This window comes from Aulonocara stuartgranti (assembly GCF_965226115.1).
Source record: "Aulonocara stuartgranti genome assembly, chromosome: 11".
Lineage (NCBI taxonomy): Eukaryota > Metazoa > Chordata > Actinopteri > Cichliformes > Cichlidae > Aulonocara > Aulonocara stuartgranti.
Window position 1 is genome coordinate 26,437,439 of NC_138947.1, and position 19,313 is coordinate 26,456,751.

General features: G+C 40.6%; 1 protein-coding gene and 1 long non-coding RNA gene across 3 annotated transcripts; one reads left to right on the forward strand and one right to left on the reverse strand.

Annotated features, from left to right (window-relative positions):
* Nucleotides 1-508: 508 nt before the first annotated feature.
* trmt11 (tRNA methyltransferase 11 homolog) lies at nt 509-17,247 on the reverse strand. 2 transcript variants are annotated; one of them, XM_082552288.1, is made up of 13 exons: nt 17,136-17,247; nt 16,701-16,766; nt 16,484-16,557; nt 16,274-16,355; nt 16,067-16,159; nt 15,841-15,975; nt 15,609-15,765; nt 15,444-15,524; nt 15,135-15,299; nt 14,612-14,684; nt 14,194-14,328; nt 3,403-3,523; nt 509-822 (listed from the first exon to the last, which is right to left on the reverse strand). In XM_082552288.1, the coding sequence occupies exons 1-13, from the start codon at nt 17,211-17,213 to the stop codon at nt 682-684; spliced, it is 1,401 nt and encodes a 466-aa protein (XP_082408414.1). In that variant the 5' UTR covers nt 17,214-17,247; the 3' UTR covers nt 509-681. The 2 variants fall into 2 exon arrangements, with proteins under 2 accessions (XP_082408414.1, XP_082408413.1); XM_082552287.1 differs by lacking the exons at nt 509-822; nt 3,403-3,523 and adding an exon at nt 7,622-10,171.
* Nucleotides 17,248-17,249: 2 nt separating this feature from the next.
* LOC309717607 lies at nt 17,250-19,246 on the forward strand. Its single transcript, XR_014279756.1, has 3 exons — nt 17,250-17,309; nt 17,595-17,836; nt 18,187-19,246. It is a non-coding gene; the product is annotated as an uncharacterized lncRNA (long non-coding RNA).
* Nucleotides 19,247-19,313: the final 67 nt, after the last annotated feature.

A 19,313-nucleotide genomic window follows, 5' to 3' on the forward strand; every position in this document is an offset into this window, starting at 1 on the left:
AAACCACTTTTTTAATAAAAATTTTTGACAGAAAATTTCAATTTTATAGGGCGGGTAATCATTTTGACCTCATCTGTATAAGATGCACTGGCATCATGGGGGTAAAATTATAGTAAATATGAGAAAATATAGACTCTTATCAATTTTACACATAAAGACCAGTTGCTAGGTAACAGAGAGTGTGAAAACACTTTTGGAATGTGGTTATGGCAGAGCTGTGTTATGACAGTGACATCAGCAATCATATATTTGGGTTTTTAGTATCTGAGCATGTGACATACATACATAGACACTGGTGTCTTCCAGGTAGAACGTTCCACATTATGAACTATGCACAACCTGCATCATGGATCCATGTTTTGGGGACTCTGGTCAATTCTTAATTACCACATTTTACAATTAACAGCTAAATTATAAATGTTACATTAGAAAATATTTGTTATAGAGATGCACTTCGTTTCCCTTTCTCTTACCCAATTTCAGACTCTCAAAAGTACCACTCAGAAAGAACACGCACATTTTTGGTTTATTTGCAAAGAAATAAAAAACAAATCGATTTTTTAAGAATGGGATAACTTGTTTTTCTTTTGAGAGCACTGACAACAATGCGCTGATTAAAAAGTTTCATCTTTTTTGATAAGACACTGAGGAAATTTGGTGATCTTCATCCCACTGATGCGTTCAGTCCCCGCTAACGTCAGATTTGTTGTTCTCCTTGGTGGACTTTTTGTTAAGTCCACTGAAGTACTTCTCTCTGAAGGCATTGTGACCCTGGTAGGCGCTGAAGCGGGGATCTGACAGATGGGCCAGGCTATCAAATTCCTGGAAAGAGACGCAGAGGTTACTGTTGAATCTGCTTAACTTAAAAATCTACAAGTTTCCCACAGATATTAAAACAAATTATTCCGTTTACTAAAATATTCTTGCTGCTCCAACCAACATGACATCTTGCTAATAAAGTTTTCATTATGAATAACATATATTACATCTTGAAAACAAAGAAATGAAGTAAATAAATAAATGAACAAAATCAGAAACACCTGAATAAAAGGCAGCTTTTATTTTTGCTTTGCTAAATTCCTCCTACAAATCAACACAGTACTCTCTCACAAGGTGTGCACATGTCTGGCATGTTTATAGAATAGGAAGAGTTATGCGTATATTAATAATACACACACAGGTGATGAAATAAAGGAAAAATCTAAGGAGATGTGGAAAACTCAACACAAAAGACGCCTCGTGGCACATATAATAATGCTGAGCAGGTGTTCCAGGTTTTGTATGGATGGGAGAAGGGAAAGACTTAAATGCTTCTGGAAAATTGGATTTTTCTAAGGTGCAGATGGCAAGCGTGCCAGTCTCAAAGGCTTCTCAGGTGGGCAGTGTTTTAACAGGAACAGTGACTAAAGTGGTATGTGGCTTTAGATCTGCAGGAAAGAGTACATAGTGGGTAACAAATTATGGCTTTGTGATGTTTGTGCATTAATGACATTAGATATTATTGTCAGAAGAAAAGAAGCTGCATGTGGAAAAAGTGCTGACAGCCTGTGAGGCATCCTTAACCATACTGCTGAGAAGTGCATGAGTATCATAAACAGCCCCAAAAATGAGGGGTTCTGTTGCGCTAACGTGACATCAATCATCCCAAGTTTGTTTTGATTGATCGTCTTTATCACATAAATGAAACATTTCCGTCCTGATTGCAGTGGTCTCTCCCTTGATGAGAATGTCCCCATCCATGCAGCAAAAGAGAGGGAGCACTGAATGTGCTTTAAGTATGAAAATAATGTGTATCATATGCTGTGGCCTTTGCAGCCACCAAATCTCAACTGAACTCAACACCCGTAGGACACAACTCTCCACAACCATCATCAAAACACCAACTGAGGGAATAGGACTGGGAAAAATGGCTGATCCCTCCAGTAGTGCTTCACAAGCACACAAGACTGTTTATCTGTTACCCAGCTGAAAATCAGCTGTTGTGAATCTCAGTTTTACCTCCACTATTAAGGTAAATGAGGTGAGTTGAGAAATGATGACTCCAATCCTGGGGCCTGTAATTTGTCAAAGACACCCCCTCTTTGCTTGCCGATGCTGCCAAGCAACCTGGAAACGTTTTTTATTGCCATTCTGAGGAAAAGATTCAGGTTTAAAAGGTAAAAAGACTGACAACATAAGCACGACCCCAGAGTGATGAGGATAAAAAGACGTGACTACAAAATTGGCACAGAAGACAACAGTGGTTCTTTACTCTTTCAGGTGGAGAGTTACATATACTGAATGTAAAAAATGAGGTGAATGACAAGCGGTCTGGGTAACCAAACAAATTTTGTAACACCGCATAAATAAGAAGAGGTGAGGTTTCTTTACGGAGCTTTACAGGAAACCTTCAAAACAATTAGGCCAACTCCTCCACTGTCAAAACCGGGAAACTGCGGACACACGCATAGAAAAGTGTTGACACACATCAGGCTGCGAATCCTGACGAGCGCGTGCAGATAGGTGCAGACGGAGGCCAATTTGAAAAAACAAACAAACTACAAAACAAAACAAAAAAACTCTACAGACCTGAGCTACAGATACCAGTCAGATAACCTCACACAACGTGTCTCGGTGTGTGCGTGTCATACCAGGCGCTTTATGGGAGCAATTTGGGGTTTTGAAGCGGAATGGATGTCAGATCCAAAGATGGATTGTTTTCCATACAATGTGTGATTATGCCTTTTAGGGTTCCAGTATAAAAGAAATGAGCCAATCACAGCCAGATGGTGAGGATTTACCCGAGACAGACAGAGAGACACCATCACTTCCAGCGGGAGACATGTAAAAGAACACACATACGCGCATACTACATCCGTCTCATGACGCGTGCGTTCATGACAAGAAAAAAAAAAAACTCCATGAAAAAACATTAAACGCATGAAGGAACAGGCAGGCGGACACATGTTCTCATTTTACTAGAAGAAAAAGAAGTTATATCAGTTTATGTGTGTTTCATGCACACACATAAACAAATTCTGCAGCACGCACACAAATTTGGTCTGCTGTGAAGATATGAGGTCATTTGTAATGATGCAACCACAATAGATAACCTAAAAACAACATATTTAGCTAGTTGTGATGAAAATGTGCACTTTAAAATCCCTTGGCTTCATCTGGACAGTAACTGGATGAATGACATCACCTGAAGCAAACAGCTAACAGAATGAAAAATAATGACAAATGCCATCTATTTAATTGTTCTAATCAGCATCCAACGCAGCCTGATTTACTGCATTTGCTATCATGTGACGACAAACAGCATGTCCTCGCACTGGAACTGGAAAATATTTTTCTTCTCTGTAAATTAGGCAACTGATTCATTTTGTTTCATCTCTTACACAAACACCCACATGGACACACCTCTGGTTCTTTGATCTTTTCCATGGTGATCAGACGCCGTGAGGTGTGGCTTGAGAGTGTCTGCTCACAGTTGCTGATGAGCTGGAGACATGGATGAAGAGGAACCATCTCCTCGCAGTACCTGGAAAGAGTCCCCACACACACACACACACACACACACACACACACACGCTACAGATCAGTTTAAATGAGGAGGAAACAAAGAGACAGAAATATAAAGCTAAACCAATATCCATCATCTGACTCTAATAAATTTTGATTGTACGCATCTAAAAGTCTGAATGAGAGGAAGTGTAAGTCCCTTGTGATAACAATGCGCTACAGATGTCATCTGGAGGCCATTAAAAGGCTGCCAGGACACACAGTAATTCTGTCAAGATTACTACCTAACTTTTGCCAGCTCTTTGGGGGTTTTTTCAGCGCGCTCTAATGTCTTTCTTTGCTCTGTGTGTGCTTCTTTCTGTTTCTCAGATAAACACAAAACATTCAAGAGGTTCGGTGCCACAACGGCTGGCGAGGCTAAGGTAGCTCGTTTTGTGTGAAGATGAAGGTGGAAAAAGTGAGGTGACCTGTCGGGTTGGCTGCTGGCTCTGTCATCGCCGGCCAGGCAGGGTTAGGGCGTATTAACGGCAGCTGATGTATGTGTTTGCATATTTGTGTCAGTAGCACTTTCTCCGAACTACCGTCACGCCAGCAACTCAGTCTGATTTGTGCATGACTGTTTGCCTTGTTGCCATGGCGGCAGTTGGGGCTCTGGGGTAATGGGATGTTTGGTTGTCGTGGTGACTGGGCAGTGATGCAGCCAGGCAGCAATTCTGAGCTGCCAATCAGGTGCTCAGTATTTCTACCGCACAAATGAACTGCATCATGACAAGGATGAGTTTCTTGTTTTTCCATCCCTATTTCTCTTTGTAATTACAACGTACCATGTTACTAACAGCCTATTTTATTTAACGACTTGTTTCCTTTAAATTACTTTTTCTTAATTATTGAGATTCAAAAGATGAGATGGCTTTGATCTCCTGCCCTAGCTCTTTTTTCCCCTTTCACATCAGTTTTTTTAACTTTCATCACGCGAGCCCATTTTTGTGTGTTTGACATTCTTGTTTTGTCTGGACAGGTATTTAAGATTCACAGTAAAACTGGTTCGAGACTTATCAACATTAAGATTTCGCACATTTCTAATGGGAAACTGTAATAAATTAGTAAATAAACAAAATGATTTTTTTTTTAAAAAGCAATAGAGTTAAACAGTTTGGCTCACTCACTATAACTCACCACAGAGTGAACAAATGGATAGTCCAAACACAGTCTGTATATAAATGATAGCTGTAGACTTCCGGGGCCAGATTTACTAACACTCCACCAGCACGAACAAAAAAAGAAGAGAAGAAGAAACAGTAGTGTTTGTATTTATAAAGACAAAATTGCATTTAAATGGTGGAAATAACTCAGATTTTTGTGACTGACCCCATTGCACCAAGTGCGCAAACTTATTTACTAATGTTTGCAAAACAGAATTTATTACTAATTATAACAGAAAAAAAACACGTCTTATTATTTGCGCTTGGTTTTGAAATGAACTGACCGTGCCTGTGCTTAGAAAACAGCGCAACTTCTGTAAATCAACCAGAAACTAACCACACCTACGAGAGCTATATGGGGTTTGCACTGACACATTATTTTGCCCCGTTTCAGTGCTGCACCCTTAATCTATCACCAAGGTCTGAGTTGCAAGTTGCAAGTATTTCTTGTTTACAGACTGATGTTCACGTTGCCAATAGACAGGTCGCAGCTTCTGGGTATTACAGGTATTGCTTCCAAGTATCTACTTTACTGTAACTGACAGAGAAGACTTGCTGTTTAAGTTCAACAGTTTAACTAAAAATTACAACGGTACTGTTGCATCACACTGAATGTAGAAGCATGCAAAAGCTTAATTATTGCTATACGATTTCTCTGGAAACTTAAACTCGACTAAGAAATTACAATCTGAAAATGTCACCACTACTCATTTATTCATCTAATATTACCTCTGACTATGCAGCTGATTCATATATTTACTTCCCTTATTTATGCTGTAATTAGCTCACTTTATGGCTTTGATGATGGATAACACATCATCCGTCTCAATACTTTTTCTTCATTTATTTTTTGAGGGCAGAAAAGGAAGAGAGTTTAAGCGGTCTGACCTGGTCTAGGCTCTGTCTTTTGCTGACAGGACTCTGTGTCCCCTGTCATCACACACACACTGCCCCCATTTTCATGAGGCAGACGGACACACACACAGAGTCCCCACTGTTTCTATCACAGCCACTGCCGCAGATACACACACACATGTATGTGGGGGTATTGGAAACCTGATATCTCCCCTGTAGAGCCCCAGATTAGACCCAGGAGACAGGCTGCGTCTGGGTTTATACACACAGACACACATATCCAACAACACAAACACACACACTCGCAGATCAGCCTGCACACCATAGAGACATAGTTCATATATGTGACTTGCCTGGCCTCAGATGTTTATTTTGGCACGGCGCTCTGACAGGCACCGGGTCAAGCACCGATGAGATGAGTAGCAAAGACAAATGTGTGAACATGGTGACACAAACGTGTGCACGTGCGCGTACACGGGACCACACACACACACATTCGTGCATATGTTTCGATGCGTGCAGAAACACAAAGCGGCTAAATGGATAAAAGTCAAAGGGTTGCAAACTGATGTCTCTCAGTCACAAGGATACAATAATAGCCGGTGACTGGATCCGTGATTATCCCATCTGCTTCCTGGTCTTTTAATGAGTGACCAGAAAGAGTTTGAGCCCCGTGGCGCTTTTCCTCGCCTAACGTCCGTTTCTGCCTTAGTTTGTTGTGGTTCATATCTACACAAATGAACACCTGCACTGAGAGTCAGCACTTCGCTTTCTGCAAACGCACAGAAGCTTTAACAATACACAACTTTGTCTCTGATGAGCCGTCTTAGGCAGCATATAAAGTGCACATTGCTGTCAGTTGTGGTTTGCCGTGGCCCAGCTGTATGGGCAAGAAAGCCTCGGCACACCTGAACATTACTGTAATCCACACAGGTGGTTAGACATGGGAATCAGAATAAAGGGAAATACCCTAAGATAGTAGAAGGTCCTTTGTGAGTGTACAAATCCAGTAAAACACTGTCGTCTGTCTCTCGGGTTCACTTTTCCCTTAATAAAAATCACAAAGCCAGTTTTAATTATAGACAGTAATCAGTCATTTTTATAAAATGTAATAGTGTCTGCTATGTATTCCCTCTTTGCTTCATATTGTTTAGTTATTTGGGTAATTAATTAGGCCAAAAACAAATTGAAACCTCGTCGATTGTGCTTACAACAGGCCTGCATTGTGCACTTCTGGTTTATGGTGTAAGCCTGCCCCCTATTGTACAGATCATTATTTAAAGAAAGGCAAAGACAAAACTATTTCCAAACTGAGATGATGAGGTTTGAGCTTAAAATCTGGATTCCGAATTCAAAACTGTTGTTGGTAATCAACAATAACTAAACATGCAGTTGCCATCTTATCTTGCAGTTGCCCTCTGGACCCAGTGGAGGTGGTGAGTGACAGGAGAACGGCGGCTAAGCTGTCATCCCTGTTGGACAACATCTCCCACCCCATGCAGCAGACTGTGACAGCACTGAGCAGCTCCTTCAGTGGGAGACTGCGGCACCCACGGTGTGGGACGGAGAGATTTCGCAGGTCTTTCCTCCCCACTGCTGTCAGACTCCATAATAAAGACTTTAACTGATCAAGCACACACATCCATACATATGCAATAATACCAAGTGCAATAATCCTTTCTGTCATCGTTGTATTTTTACTCAGTTGTATATAGTATTTGTATTTGTATTCTATTTTTATCTTATTGTATATTTATTTTATTTTATTCTACTGTATATAGTATTTTATTTTATTCTATTCTGTACAGTTGTGTACTGTATTTATTCTTATTGTATTCTAATTTTTGCCTCATAACTTTTGCACTGTCCACTTCCTGCTGTGACAAAACAAATTTCCCACGTGTGGGACTAATAAAGGTTATCTTATCTTATCTTATCTTATCTTGGCAGTGACGCACCAGCTCACCTTACAAAGCCCTGGTGTTTCCTTATAACGTGTTATAGTCCAAGAATATTGCAATGAATCCTGAAATCCTAACTCAGTGTTCTTTACAGCAGTGAAAAGGGGAATAAAGGAAAAAGAAATTACTAATGTTGTAAATAAGTATAATTACAAAGCATCCACTGACTGCAATGATACTGATATGAAGATTGCTATGAAGGTTTTAAAAGCATCTCAGAGCCGCTAAAAGTCCACACAATATAAAAATATTTTAAATTGTGTCACTGTATAAAATTGAGGATAGACACCACTTCAAAGATTATAGGCTTGTTTCTAAACTCCCACAATTCTTCAAGCCTCTAGAAAAACTGTTCAATAACCGATTCAACAAATTATTCGATACATTTAAATTACTCCCCGACAGTCAGTATGGATTCAGTTCAACATCACCATCATTAACTGAATCAAGCGAAGAGATTACAGATGCTATTGTTTAGAAACGGTATGCAATTGGAGGACTTCAAGATCTTTTAAAAACATTTGATACAATCAGTCATGACATATTAATTACGGGTTATATTGCACTGAGTAAAAAAACATTTAATTAATACATGTTTTTTGTGAAGCTGTGTGAATACTCCTGTAACTGCTTGGACTCTGTATGTGGTTTCCTCCAGGGTTCTGTATTGGCTCCACACATGATCATTATTTAAATAAATGGTATTTGTAAGATACATGATGAATTAAAATCAGTTTAAGTCAAAGATGTACAAAAATATGGTTTTTACACGGTATAGTGAGAAGTTAGGGCTTTGACCCACTATTTATACACTTTGTGTTTGCACATGTGTATTGATATGTATATATGTCAATCCAAATACACCTAACAAGTAGGGCTGCTCAATTAATCGAATTTTAATCACGATTACGATCTGGGCTTTCAACGATCATTAAAAATGACTGAGCCGATTATTAGCCCCTCCCTCGTGCTTTACTCTCACGCTGCTCCATGTGGCAAATCAAGCGCACCTCTCTGCATTTCGAACACGTGTCACAACAATTAAGAGGACCGAGGGAAGCTCGGAAAGCTAAGCAGAAGTTATTTGGAGAGGAGAGTGACTGCCGTTGGTTGAAAAGAGAGGTAAAAAAAAAAAAACTTCAGTGGTGTGGAAACATTATGGGTTCGCGGAGTCAGACGTGGATCAAGTAGACACAGTGTGTAAACTTTGCTACAGTGTAGCTGCACCACAGAGCAACACTGCAAAGTTCACTAAACATAGATGTTTACATTTTTCATTTATTTTTTATATTGCAAACATTTGCACTGTTATCAGTATTTGCACACTATTTTATATTATTTTTTGACAATCTTTAAAGTCATTATTCAATACATTGTTATTGTTAAATAAATATCGTCAAATAATCGAGATCTCAATTTCAGTGAAAATAATCGTGATTATCATTTTTGCCATAATCGAGCAGCCCTACTAACAAGTTTAAAAGGACATATTCATGACTGGATAGGGCATAAACAAGAAGCAAAAATGATGCTTATTAGTTAGTTATTACTATTTCAAAAAAACATTAGCTTGTTGATGCCCTCGGGTGACACTGCATTAAAAACATTATGTGTAAACACAGTCAGCCATGCCATCCATAAATGCAGGTTACAGCTCTATCATGCAAAGAAGCAAAGATATGTGAAAATGCCCCAGAAACACTGCTGTATATTATACACTGAACAAAAATATAAACGCAACACCTTTGTTACTGCTCCCATTCCCCATGGGATGGACGTAGAGACCTAAAATTCATTCCAGATACACAATATAACCATCCCTCCCAAACAGTGGTCACAAATCAGTCCAAATGTGTGGTAGTGGGCACATCTGCTATATTGAGATAATCCATCCCACCTCACAGGTGTGCCACATCAGGATGCTGATCTGACATCATGAGTAGTGCACAGGTGTACCTCAGACTGCCCACAACAAAAGGCCACCCTGGAATGTGCAGTTTTTTGCGCTATTGGGGGTCTGGGGACCCAGAACCGGTCAGTATCTGGTGTGACCACCATTTGCCTCATGCAGTGCAACACATCGTCGCATGGAGTCTATCAGATTGTCAATTGTGGCCTGTGGAATGTTGGTCCACTCCACTTCAATGGCTGTGCGAGGTTGTTGGATATTCGTGGGAACTGGTACACGCTGTCGTATACGCCGGTCAAGCACATCCCGAACATGCTCAATGGGTGACATGTCCGGTGAGTATGCTGGCCATGCAAGAACTGGGACATTCTCAGCTGCCATCTGCCCTGAACAATGTGAACCATGATTCATCCGTGAAGCGCACACCTCTCCAACGTGCCAGACGCCATCGAATGTGAGCATTTGCCCACACAAGTCTGTTACGGCGACGAGCTGGAGTGAGGTCAAGATCCCGATGAGGACGACGGGCATGCAGTTGAGCGTCCCTGAGACGGTTTCTGACAGTTTGTGCAGAAATTGTTTGGTTGTGCAAACCAATTTTTCCAGCAGCTGTCTGGGTGGCTGGTCTCAGACGATCTTGGAGGTGAACCTGCTGGATGTGGAGGTCCTGGGCTGGTGTGGTTACACGAGGTCTGCGGTTGTGAGGCCGGTTGGATGTGCTGCCATATTCTCTGAAACGCCTGTGGAGACGGCTTATGGTTGAGAAATGAACATTCAATGCACGGGCGACAGATCTGGTTGACATTCCTGCTGTCAGCATGCCAATTGCACGCTCCCTCATTGCTTGTGGCATCTGTGGCATTTTGCTGTGAGACAAAACTGCACATTCCAGGGTGGCCTTTTGTTGTGGGCAGTCTGAGGTACACCTGTGCACTACTCATGATGTCAGATCAGCATCCTGATGTGGCACACCTGTGAGGTGGGATGGATTATCTCAATATGGCAGATGTGCCCACTACCACACATTTGGACTGATTTGTGACCACTGTTTGGGAGGGATGGTTATATTGTGTATCTGGAATGAATTTTAGGTCTCTACGTCCATCCCATGGGGAATGGGAGCAAAAACAAAAGTGTTGCGTTTATATTTTTGTTGAGTGTATTTGCTTTGAATGCACTGAAAAAGCAGAAGCTTTCAGCTCCCCTCTTATTCAGAAATTGGCATCAGATGTCTTTCTGACGCCACCCCAAAATGCTAACAATTACGAACAACTTAAACATAAACAATCACAAAGAAAGAACAATACAGTATCCACATCTGAACCAAAGAGTAAAACAGTGAAATGTGGATTATTAAATATTAGGTCTCTCTCCTCCAAGTCTCTGTTAGTACATGACTTAATAATTGATCAACAAATTGATTTACTCTGCCTTACAGAAACCTGGTTGCAGCAGGATGATTATGTTAGTTTAAATGAATCAACACCCCCGAGCCATTCTAACTACCAGAAATCTCGAAGCACAGGCCGAGGGGGCGGTGTGGCAGCAATTTTTCACACCAGCCTATTAATTAATGAAAGACCAAGACAGACTTTTAATTCATTTGAAAGCCTGATGCTTAACATTGTCCACCCCAGCTGTGAAACTCAGAAACCAGTCTTACTTGTTATCATCTATCGTCCACCTGGGCCTTACACAGAGTTTCTGTCTGATTTCTCAGACTTTATATCTAATTTAGTTCTGAGCTCAGATAAAATAATTATTGTGGGTGATTTTAACATCCATGTAGATGCTAAAAATGACAGCCTCAACATGGCATTTAATCTGTTATTAGACTCAATTGGTTTCTCTCAAAATGTAAAAGAACCCACCCACCACTTTAATCACACTCTAGATCTTGTTTTAACATATGGCATCGAACCTGAACATTTAACAGTGTTTCCTGAAAACCCTCTGCTGTCTGATCATTTCCTGATAACATTTACTTTTACAATAATTGATTACACAGCGGTGAAGAGTAGACTTTATCAAAGTAGATGTCTTTCTGAAAGCACTGTAACTAAGTTTAAGAATATAATCCACCCACTGTTATCATCTCCAATGCCCTGTACCAACACAGAGCAAAGCAGCTATCTGAACGCTAACCCAACAGAGGTCGATTATCTTGTTAATAATTTCACCTCCTCACTACGTACGACTCTGGATACTGTAGCTCCTGTGAAAACTAAGGCCTCAAATCAGAAGTACCTGACTCCGTGGTATAATTCTGAAACACGTACCCTAAAGCAGATGACTCGTAATCTGGAGAGGAAATGGCGTGTCACAAATCTAGAGGATCATCATTTAGCCTGGAGAAATAGTTTGCTGCTTTATAAGAAAGCCCTCCGCAAAGCCAGAACATCTTACTATTCATCACTGATTGAAGAAAATAAGAACAACCCTAGGTTTCTCTTCAGCACTGTAGCCAGGCTGACAAAAAGTCAGAGCTCTTTTGAGCCAACCATCCCTTTAACGTTAACTAGTAATGACTTCATGAACTTCTTCACAAATAAAATTTTTATCATTAGAGAAAAAATTACCAATAATCATCCCACAGATGTAATATTATCTACAGCTACTCTTAGTACCATTGATATTAAGTTAGACTCTTTTTCTCCAATTGATCTTTCTGAGTTAACTTCAATAATTACTTCCTCCAAACCATCAACGTGTCTTTTAGACCCCATTCCTACAAAACTGCTCAAAGAAGTCCTGCCATTAATTAATTCTTCGATCTTAAATATGATCAACCTATCTCTAATAATCGGCTATGTACCACAGGCCTTCAAGCTGGCTGTAGTTAAACCTTTACTCAAAAAGCCATCTCTAGACCCAGCAGTCTTAGCTAATTATAGGCCAATCTCCAACCTTCCTTTCATATCAAAAATCCTTGAAAGAGTAGTTGTCAAACAGCTAACAGATCATCTGCAGAGGAATGGTTTATTTGAAGAGTTTCAGTCAGGTTTCAGAGCTCAGCACAGTACAGAAACAGCTTTAGTGAAGGTTACAAATGATCTTCTTATGGCCTCTGACAGTGGACTCATCTCTGTGCTTGTCCTGCTAGACCTCAGTGCAGCGTTCGATACTGTTGATCATAATATCCTATTAGAGCGATTAGAACATGCTGTAGGTATTACAAGTACTGCGCTGCAGTGGTTTGTATCATATCTATCTAATAGACTCCAATTCGTGCATGTAAATGGAGAGTCCTCTTCACACACTGAGGTTAATTATGGAGTTCCACAGGGTTCAGTGCTAGGACCAATTCTGTTTACATTATACATGCTTCCCTTAGGCAGTATCATTAGAAGACATAGCATACATTTTCACTGCTATGCAGATGACACCCAGCTCTATCTGTCCATGAAGCCAGATAACACACACCAATTAGTTAAACTGCAGGAATGTCTTAAAGACATAAAGACCTGGATGGCCGCTAACTTTCTGCTTCTTAATTCAGATAAAACTGAGGTTATTGTACTCGGCCCTGAAAATCTTAGAAATATGGTATCTAATCAGATTCTTACTCTGGATGGCATTACCTTGGCCTCCAGTAACGCGGTGAGGAACCTTGGAGTCATTTTTGACCAGGACATGTCCTTCAACGCACATATTAAACAAATATGTAAGACTGCTTTCTTCCATTTGCGCAACATCTCTAAAATTAGAAATATCCTGTCTCAGAGTGACGCTGAAAAACTAGTTCATGCATTTATTACTTCCAGGCTGGACTACTGTAATTCATTATTATCACGATGTCCAAAAAACTCACTGAAAAGCCTTCAGCTAATCCAAAATGCTGCAGCAAGAGTCCTGACAGGGACTAGAAAGAGAGAGCATATTTCTCCTGTTTTGGCTTCCCTTCATTGGCTTCCTGTTAAATCCAGAATTGAATTCAAAATCCTGCTCCTCACATACAAGGTCTTAAATAATCAGGCCCCATCTTATCTTAATGACCTTGTAGTACCATATCACCCTATTAGAGCGCTCCGCTCTCGCTCTGCAGGCCTACTTGTTGTTCCTAGAGTATTTAAAAGTAGAATGGGAGGGAGAGCCTTCAGTTTTCAGGCCCCTCTTCTGTGGAACCAGCTTCCAGTTTGGATTCGGGAGACAGACACTATCTCTACTTTTAAGATTAGGCTTAAAACTTTCCTTTTTTCTAAAGCATATAGTTAGGGCTGGACCAGGTGACCCTGAATCCTCCCTTTGTTATGCTGCAATAGATGTAGGCTGCCGGGGGATTCCCATGATGCATTGAGTTTTTCCTTTCCAGTCACCTTTCTCACTCACTATGTATTAATAGACCTCTCTGCATTGAATCATATCTGTTATTAACCTCTGTCTCTCTTCCACAGCATGTCTTTATCCTGTCTTCCTTCTCTCACCCCAACCGGTCGCAGCAGATGGCCGCCCCTCCCTGAGCCTGGTTCTGCCGGAGGTTTCTTCCTGTTAAAAGGGAGTTTTTCCTTCCCACTGTCGCCAAAGTGCTTGCTCATAGGGGGTCATATGATTGTTGGGTTTTTCTCTGTATCTATGAAGCGCCTTGAGGCGACTTTTGTTGTGATTTGGCGCTATATAAATAAAATTGAATTGAATTGAATTGAAGTTCTACAAATTTAAGTACTGACAAGTTAACTGGTAAGTTACCTCCTACACTGAACAGATTTATCATCACTCTGAAAATGTGTATGACTAGGTGATGATGCCAAGTCTGTTTACTCACTCTGGCCTGTAGACAGGCAGCCAGTAGACGAGCCTCCCTCCCATGACCAGGTGGTGGGCGGAGAAGTTTAACAGATCTGTGAAGATGTCACTCAGGTGGTACGCCTGTGAGACTGGGACGTGAGACTCTTCAAAACTGTGCAGAATATTGAAATAAAAATACAACATTTAGAACAGAGCAGTGATGGCAAAACTTTGTGGTTTTATTTGGCATTTCATGTACTAGTTTCCTCAGGACTAAACATTGGACTAATTCCCCAGTTATTTATATATGTATATGTATATATATGTATATGTATATATATGTATATGTATATATATGTATATAGATAGATAGATAGATAGATAGATAGATAGATAGATAGATAGATAGATAGATAGATAGATGTTGGTATAACTATAATATGTGATGAACTTACACGCCTTCAGCAGGTTTAGCAATGTCCTTGTGGGAGCCTGTTCTCCTCGTGGCTTCCCGGATACCGTATGGAGCTAACAAGAAAAGTCACACAGTGAGTATCAAAAAAATAAAACAAGAAGAGTTTTCTTCCTGTTTACGAAGAACACAGACAGAATAGATGTAGCTGAGGAACATGCTAGCTGCAGTACTGCTACTCAAATTCTAAAGAAACATCAAAAATCTTGGAGTGTCCATAAGCTGAAGAGCCACACAAAACATAAAAAGATGATCCATGAAACAGACAGAAATAATGTGTTCAACAGACTCTAATGAGCAGCACATAATTTTCAAATTACAGCCTGAACCATAGCTAAAGCGTTTCACTCCCTGTCAGAATCCTGATAATTGCATATTTTCACAACATTTTTTATGTATTTGTAACAGCTCAAAGAAACAATCAAATCTAAAGAATAACAGAGATATTTAATGAAAGGAGATGTTAAATCCCTTGTGGTCTGGTTAGGGTGAACTAAAGGACCTACGGTCAGTAACGATAGCATCAAACAGAGCAGCATCCCTCCACGCAGGCTTGGAGGCATCAGACACCATCACGTCCACGTACATCTTCTGTGCCCCGTACTGCCGCAGGTTGGCTCTGATGTTCTCGTCGGGCCCTCGCCACTTTTGGTTTTTACGGCTTGACCGACCTAAAAGACAAAAGGCACCATCAGCAAATCTGAACAGGGGACTGATCTGATTCAAATAGAAAAACAGCATAAAATAAAACTGCAATCCTTAACCTGTAACACTTCAACTGCTGCAGGGTGTAATCTCTAATGAGCAGAGCTTACCTTTCCCGTGAATAGTGTTGTAATCAATGTCAGTTCCACATACATAAGCTCCAAAATGAGAACACGCAACCAGCAGGCTCCCTAAAACACATTGACTCACATTAAAGTATTTACTTTGCTGTCTATAGCTGTCTGTGGGGGGAAGCAACGACTGGATTAACTTACCTGTGCCTACAAATGGGTCAAAAACTAGGTCATCCTGTTTGACCCTGGCGTGGTTGGCCATGATGAATGAGAGGCCAGCGTCCATGCTGGTGTTTCCTATGAAGTGTCTGTTCTTCACACTGTGGGAGCGAATCAGATCACGCTGACCGTCTGCTATCTGTAAAATGGAAGAGTTCAGCTGTAGATCGCTCCACATTCATTTAATGTACACAAGTAGCAAAATGCATCTTACCCATCTGCCGAAGTAGATGTAATTGGGATCCTCGGGGATATTGTTGGGGTCTGTGCCGTAATCCTCTAATAAGCAGAAGATGTGCTGGGGATTCTTAAGGCTTACTGTCCCCTCAAAGGGAAGATACTCCAAGGCCTGGTGAGATTGCATTTTACTATTAGTATTATTATTATTTTATGTGCATATTTATATGTTTTTACATGCACTCGCACATCTAAATACTTACATCGATCCTTTTGATTCTGTCTGCAAACAGCAAAGTTTTGTTGAATGTGTAGACGTTTATCCTGTATGTGGAGTCTTTGTGCATGAATGGACTCTGCAGGGAATGAAGAGCAGAAACAGAAATGAAATGTGTTATTGTGTATTTCATACACTTGCAAAAATCTGTCTTTCCAACAGAATAGTATGATACAAACTCTAAACAACAAACCATGATTTCTGAGGGGAAGTTCAGAAGGGATGTTCTGAGTTCACTGTGTGTTTGCCCGTGGCCCCACAGTTCAAAAGCAGACCTAGAACGACAACCCAACATGAACTAAAGCCACATCTCAGCCAGTCTTGAATCTGTGCAGCATACAGTTATTCCATCAGTAGAGATGTGGCTCTTTCACTTTCCTAACTGCAAAGCTTAAACACTTACTTTGCACACACAGATCTGGCCATGATGCTGTGGACATCTTCCTCAGACAAACCATCCAGGCACCAGAAAGGAGACTACGGAGAAGAGGAGAGATGTGGAGTGACTGCCGGGAAATGTGAGATCTACTAAAGAGAAACATCACCATTCTGCTGCCAATAATCAATGTCTTAGATTAGAATAGAGAGTCAGATTAGAATAAGCCCCTCAACATGCAAACCTTTTCTCTGAAGTTTTCACAGGGATGAAATGGTTTCCCTCTGAGAGCCAGCAGAGCTTTTATTTCCTACATAAGACGGCATATAAAGCGAGAATATTAATGTTATACAAAACAGAAGAATCACATATGAAATATTAAATTAAATTACTACAAACTGTTTCTATGTGATGTAGGCATAAAATAATGCCATAAAACAACGCAATATGCTCTATCTGCCAGACCATTGCTCAAGTTTGATGTATTGCTGTGATCAAATTGTAGACATCTCGTCTCCAAAAGTAGGTTACTTTTTTGTTTGTTATGGGCTCATACTTTGAATGAGCCCAACACAAACCGAGAGTCAGAGGAGACTCCAGTCTGCAAATTATCGCTTTTTACACGAACAGTTAATCACTCTGAACCAAAGAGAAACCGACAATATCTGATGCTTGTTACCGGTAACCTGAAGTCTAGATTATCCTGGGCAAGATGCAATAAATACTGGAGGCATGATCGACTACTGAAGGCAGCCATTGTTGTCGCAATTTAAAAATACGTCCGGCTTGAAACCGAGCTCTGACACAAAGTACCGCTTGGGGACTGTATTTCTATAAATGGCAGAAAAATTAGGTACTGTGTTTCATTTAGCTATGATACACTCGTATTAAGTTTTGTACTGCCGCTGTTTTATGCTAACATTATCATACATAAGCACAGGTGAATACTTCGTTTTTAATGTTATTTTGCAACCTTTATTTGCATTAAAAAACTCCTTATCACTTTTTTCATAAACCTGTGTGTATGTGTCTTTTTAATGTCACAAGTAAGCAAATTTTTGTCATCAGTACACATCGGTATGCTTTACTATTCTGGTCATACATGTGTGGATAAAGTCTGTAATCTGCTTTACATCAGAGCCGTCTTGTAAGACCGCCCCTCCTACTGATTGGCTGTCCGGGTTGTCTCTGCCGTGTCACTGGCTGAAGTTGATGTCCATCACAGTGGTTTTGTCTGGTGACAAAAAGGCATCCATCCGCACTCTTGCCTCTGTCAGCACTGCTGCAGTGTTGTTAAGTTGTATTACTTAGTAACAGTGTAACCAGGATTCTTGCTCTTTGGTCGCAATGAAGCGTAACTGCAGGTGAAGGGAGGATCAGGTCAGTGTGTCACTGTTTATATTTACTACGAGAATCTGAAGGACTGAAAACTTCCAGGTTACTTTACAAAGCTAGATGTTCACTCGTTGTTTTGATAATGATATTATATTAACTGTGGGAAATAAGTAATGTCGTTTTAATGAGCTGTCAGCTGAATTTACGATTTAAGATTGCGGCTGCCAGTCATAACTGATGTGATCATACACACAGCTGGATCACAAGAACAGTTGTGTGAAAAATAAGTAGGTGAGACTTAAAGAATTTGGAAACAATAAAGTAACATTAGGAAGATTAAGATGCTGTATTTCTCTGTTGAGAAATGATTGTATATTCAAATTTGTCTTGAACAGAGTCAAACATGGGAACAAACAGCCAGAGCACCACCGTGGAAACAGAAGAGAACGCCCAAACTCCTGCGGCGTGCATCGTTTCTGTGAAAGGCTTGAAGGAAAACTGGCAGAAATGGTCCAGCGAACACCAGGAGTACCAGAAGCACAATCCCTTCAGTCACAACACCAGACCGAGCACGGTGGTCCCTCCGAGGGGAGGGGATGAGTATGGGAAACCCCTGCAGGGTTCCCTGACAGAGCAACGTGGGAGGGATGCTCACACACACATCAGCAGAGAGGTTCAGGAGCTGTGTGAGGTCATAAGGAGCATTGGGGAGTCGGGGGGCAGCGATGGGAAAGTGATTACTGTAAGATTTGGAAAGCTGTTTGAGCATTATGTGACTATCTCGAATAAACTGGTTGGGATTCTTCTGCGAGCGAGGAAACAGAGACTGGTTGACTTCGAAGGGGAGATGCTGTGGCAGGGGAAGGATGATCACGTAGTTATCACTTTGTTGCAGTGACCACAAATGTTTAGATGCCTTGATTCATTGTGCGTGTAGTACACACAGGTACACAGGCACTTGATGTGGCAGCTTGTGCAGACAAAGAACATGGGGAAACCACTAAATGTCAGTCAAAATGAGAAAAGGTAACTTCAAACCTGAGCATTTTTTTCCCTCCAGCAGCTTGTTGACGAGGTGAAAGTGGAGCAGTGAGCAGTTGAGATGACATCAGATTTCCTAATGGGACCGAACCGAAGCCAAAGAGAACATGAGGCTGCCTGTGACAGACATAATGATGCTATAGGATGAACTTGACCCGACTTGGCCTGACTGCTTCAACATGTATTTATTTTAAGTGTGCTTTGCAATGACACAATATTGCTACAGTTCCAAATTTTGAAACTAATAGTGCAGCTTTAAAGCAATAAGAACCACATCATAAGGAACTATAGACTGAGTACCAGCTCTTATTGAAAGTATGAAAGTACAGGAATATATTTTTTTTAAACACACAGCATTAATAGATTAACACGGTCTCCTAATTGTATCATAATAAAGATAAGAAACAATGTCTTGTGTGTTAAAGTGTTACTGCAGGTGGGTTAAGAGTGAAACTGAAAAAGGGTCTGTATGTAAACCATA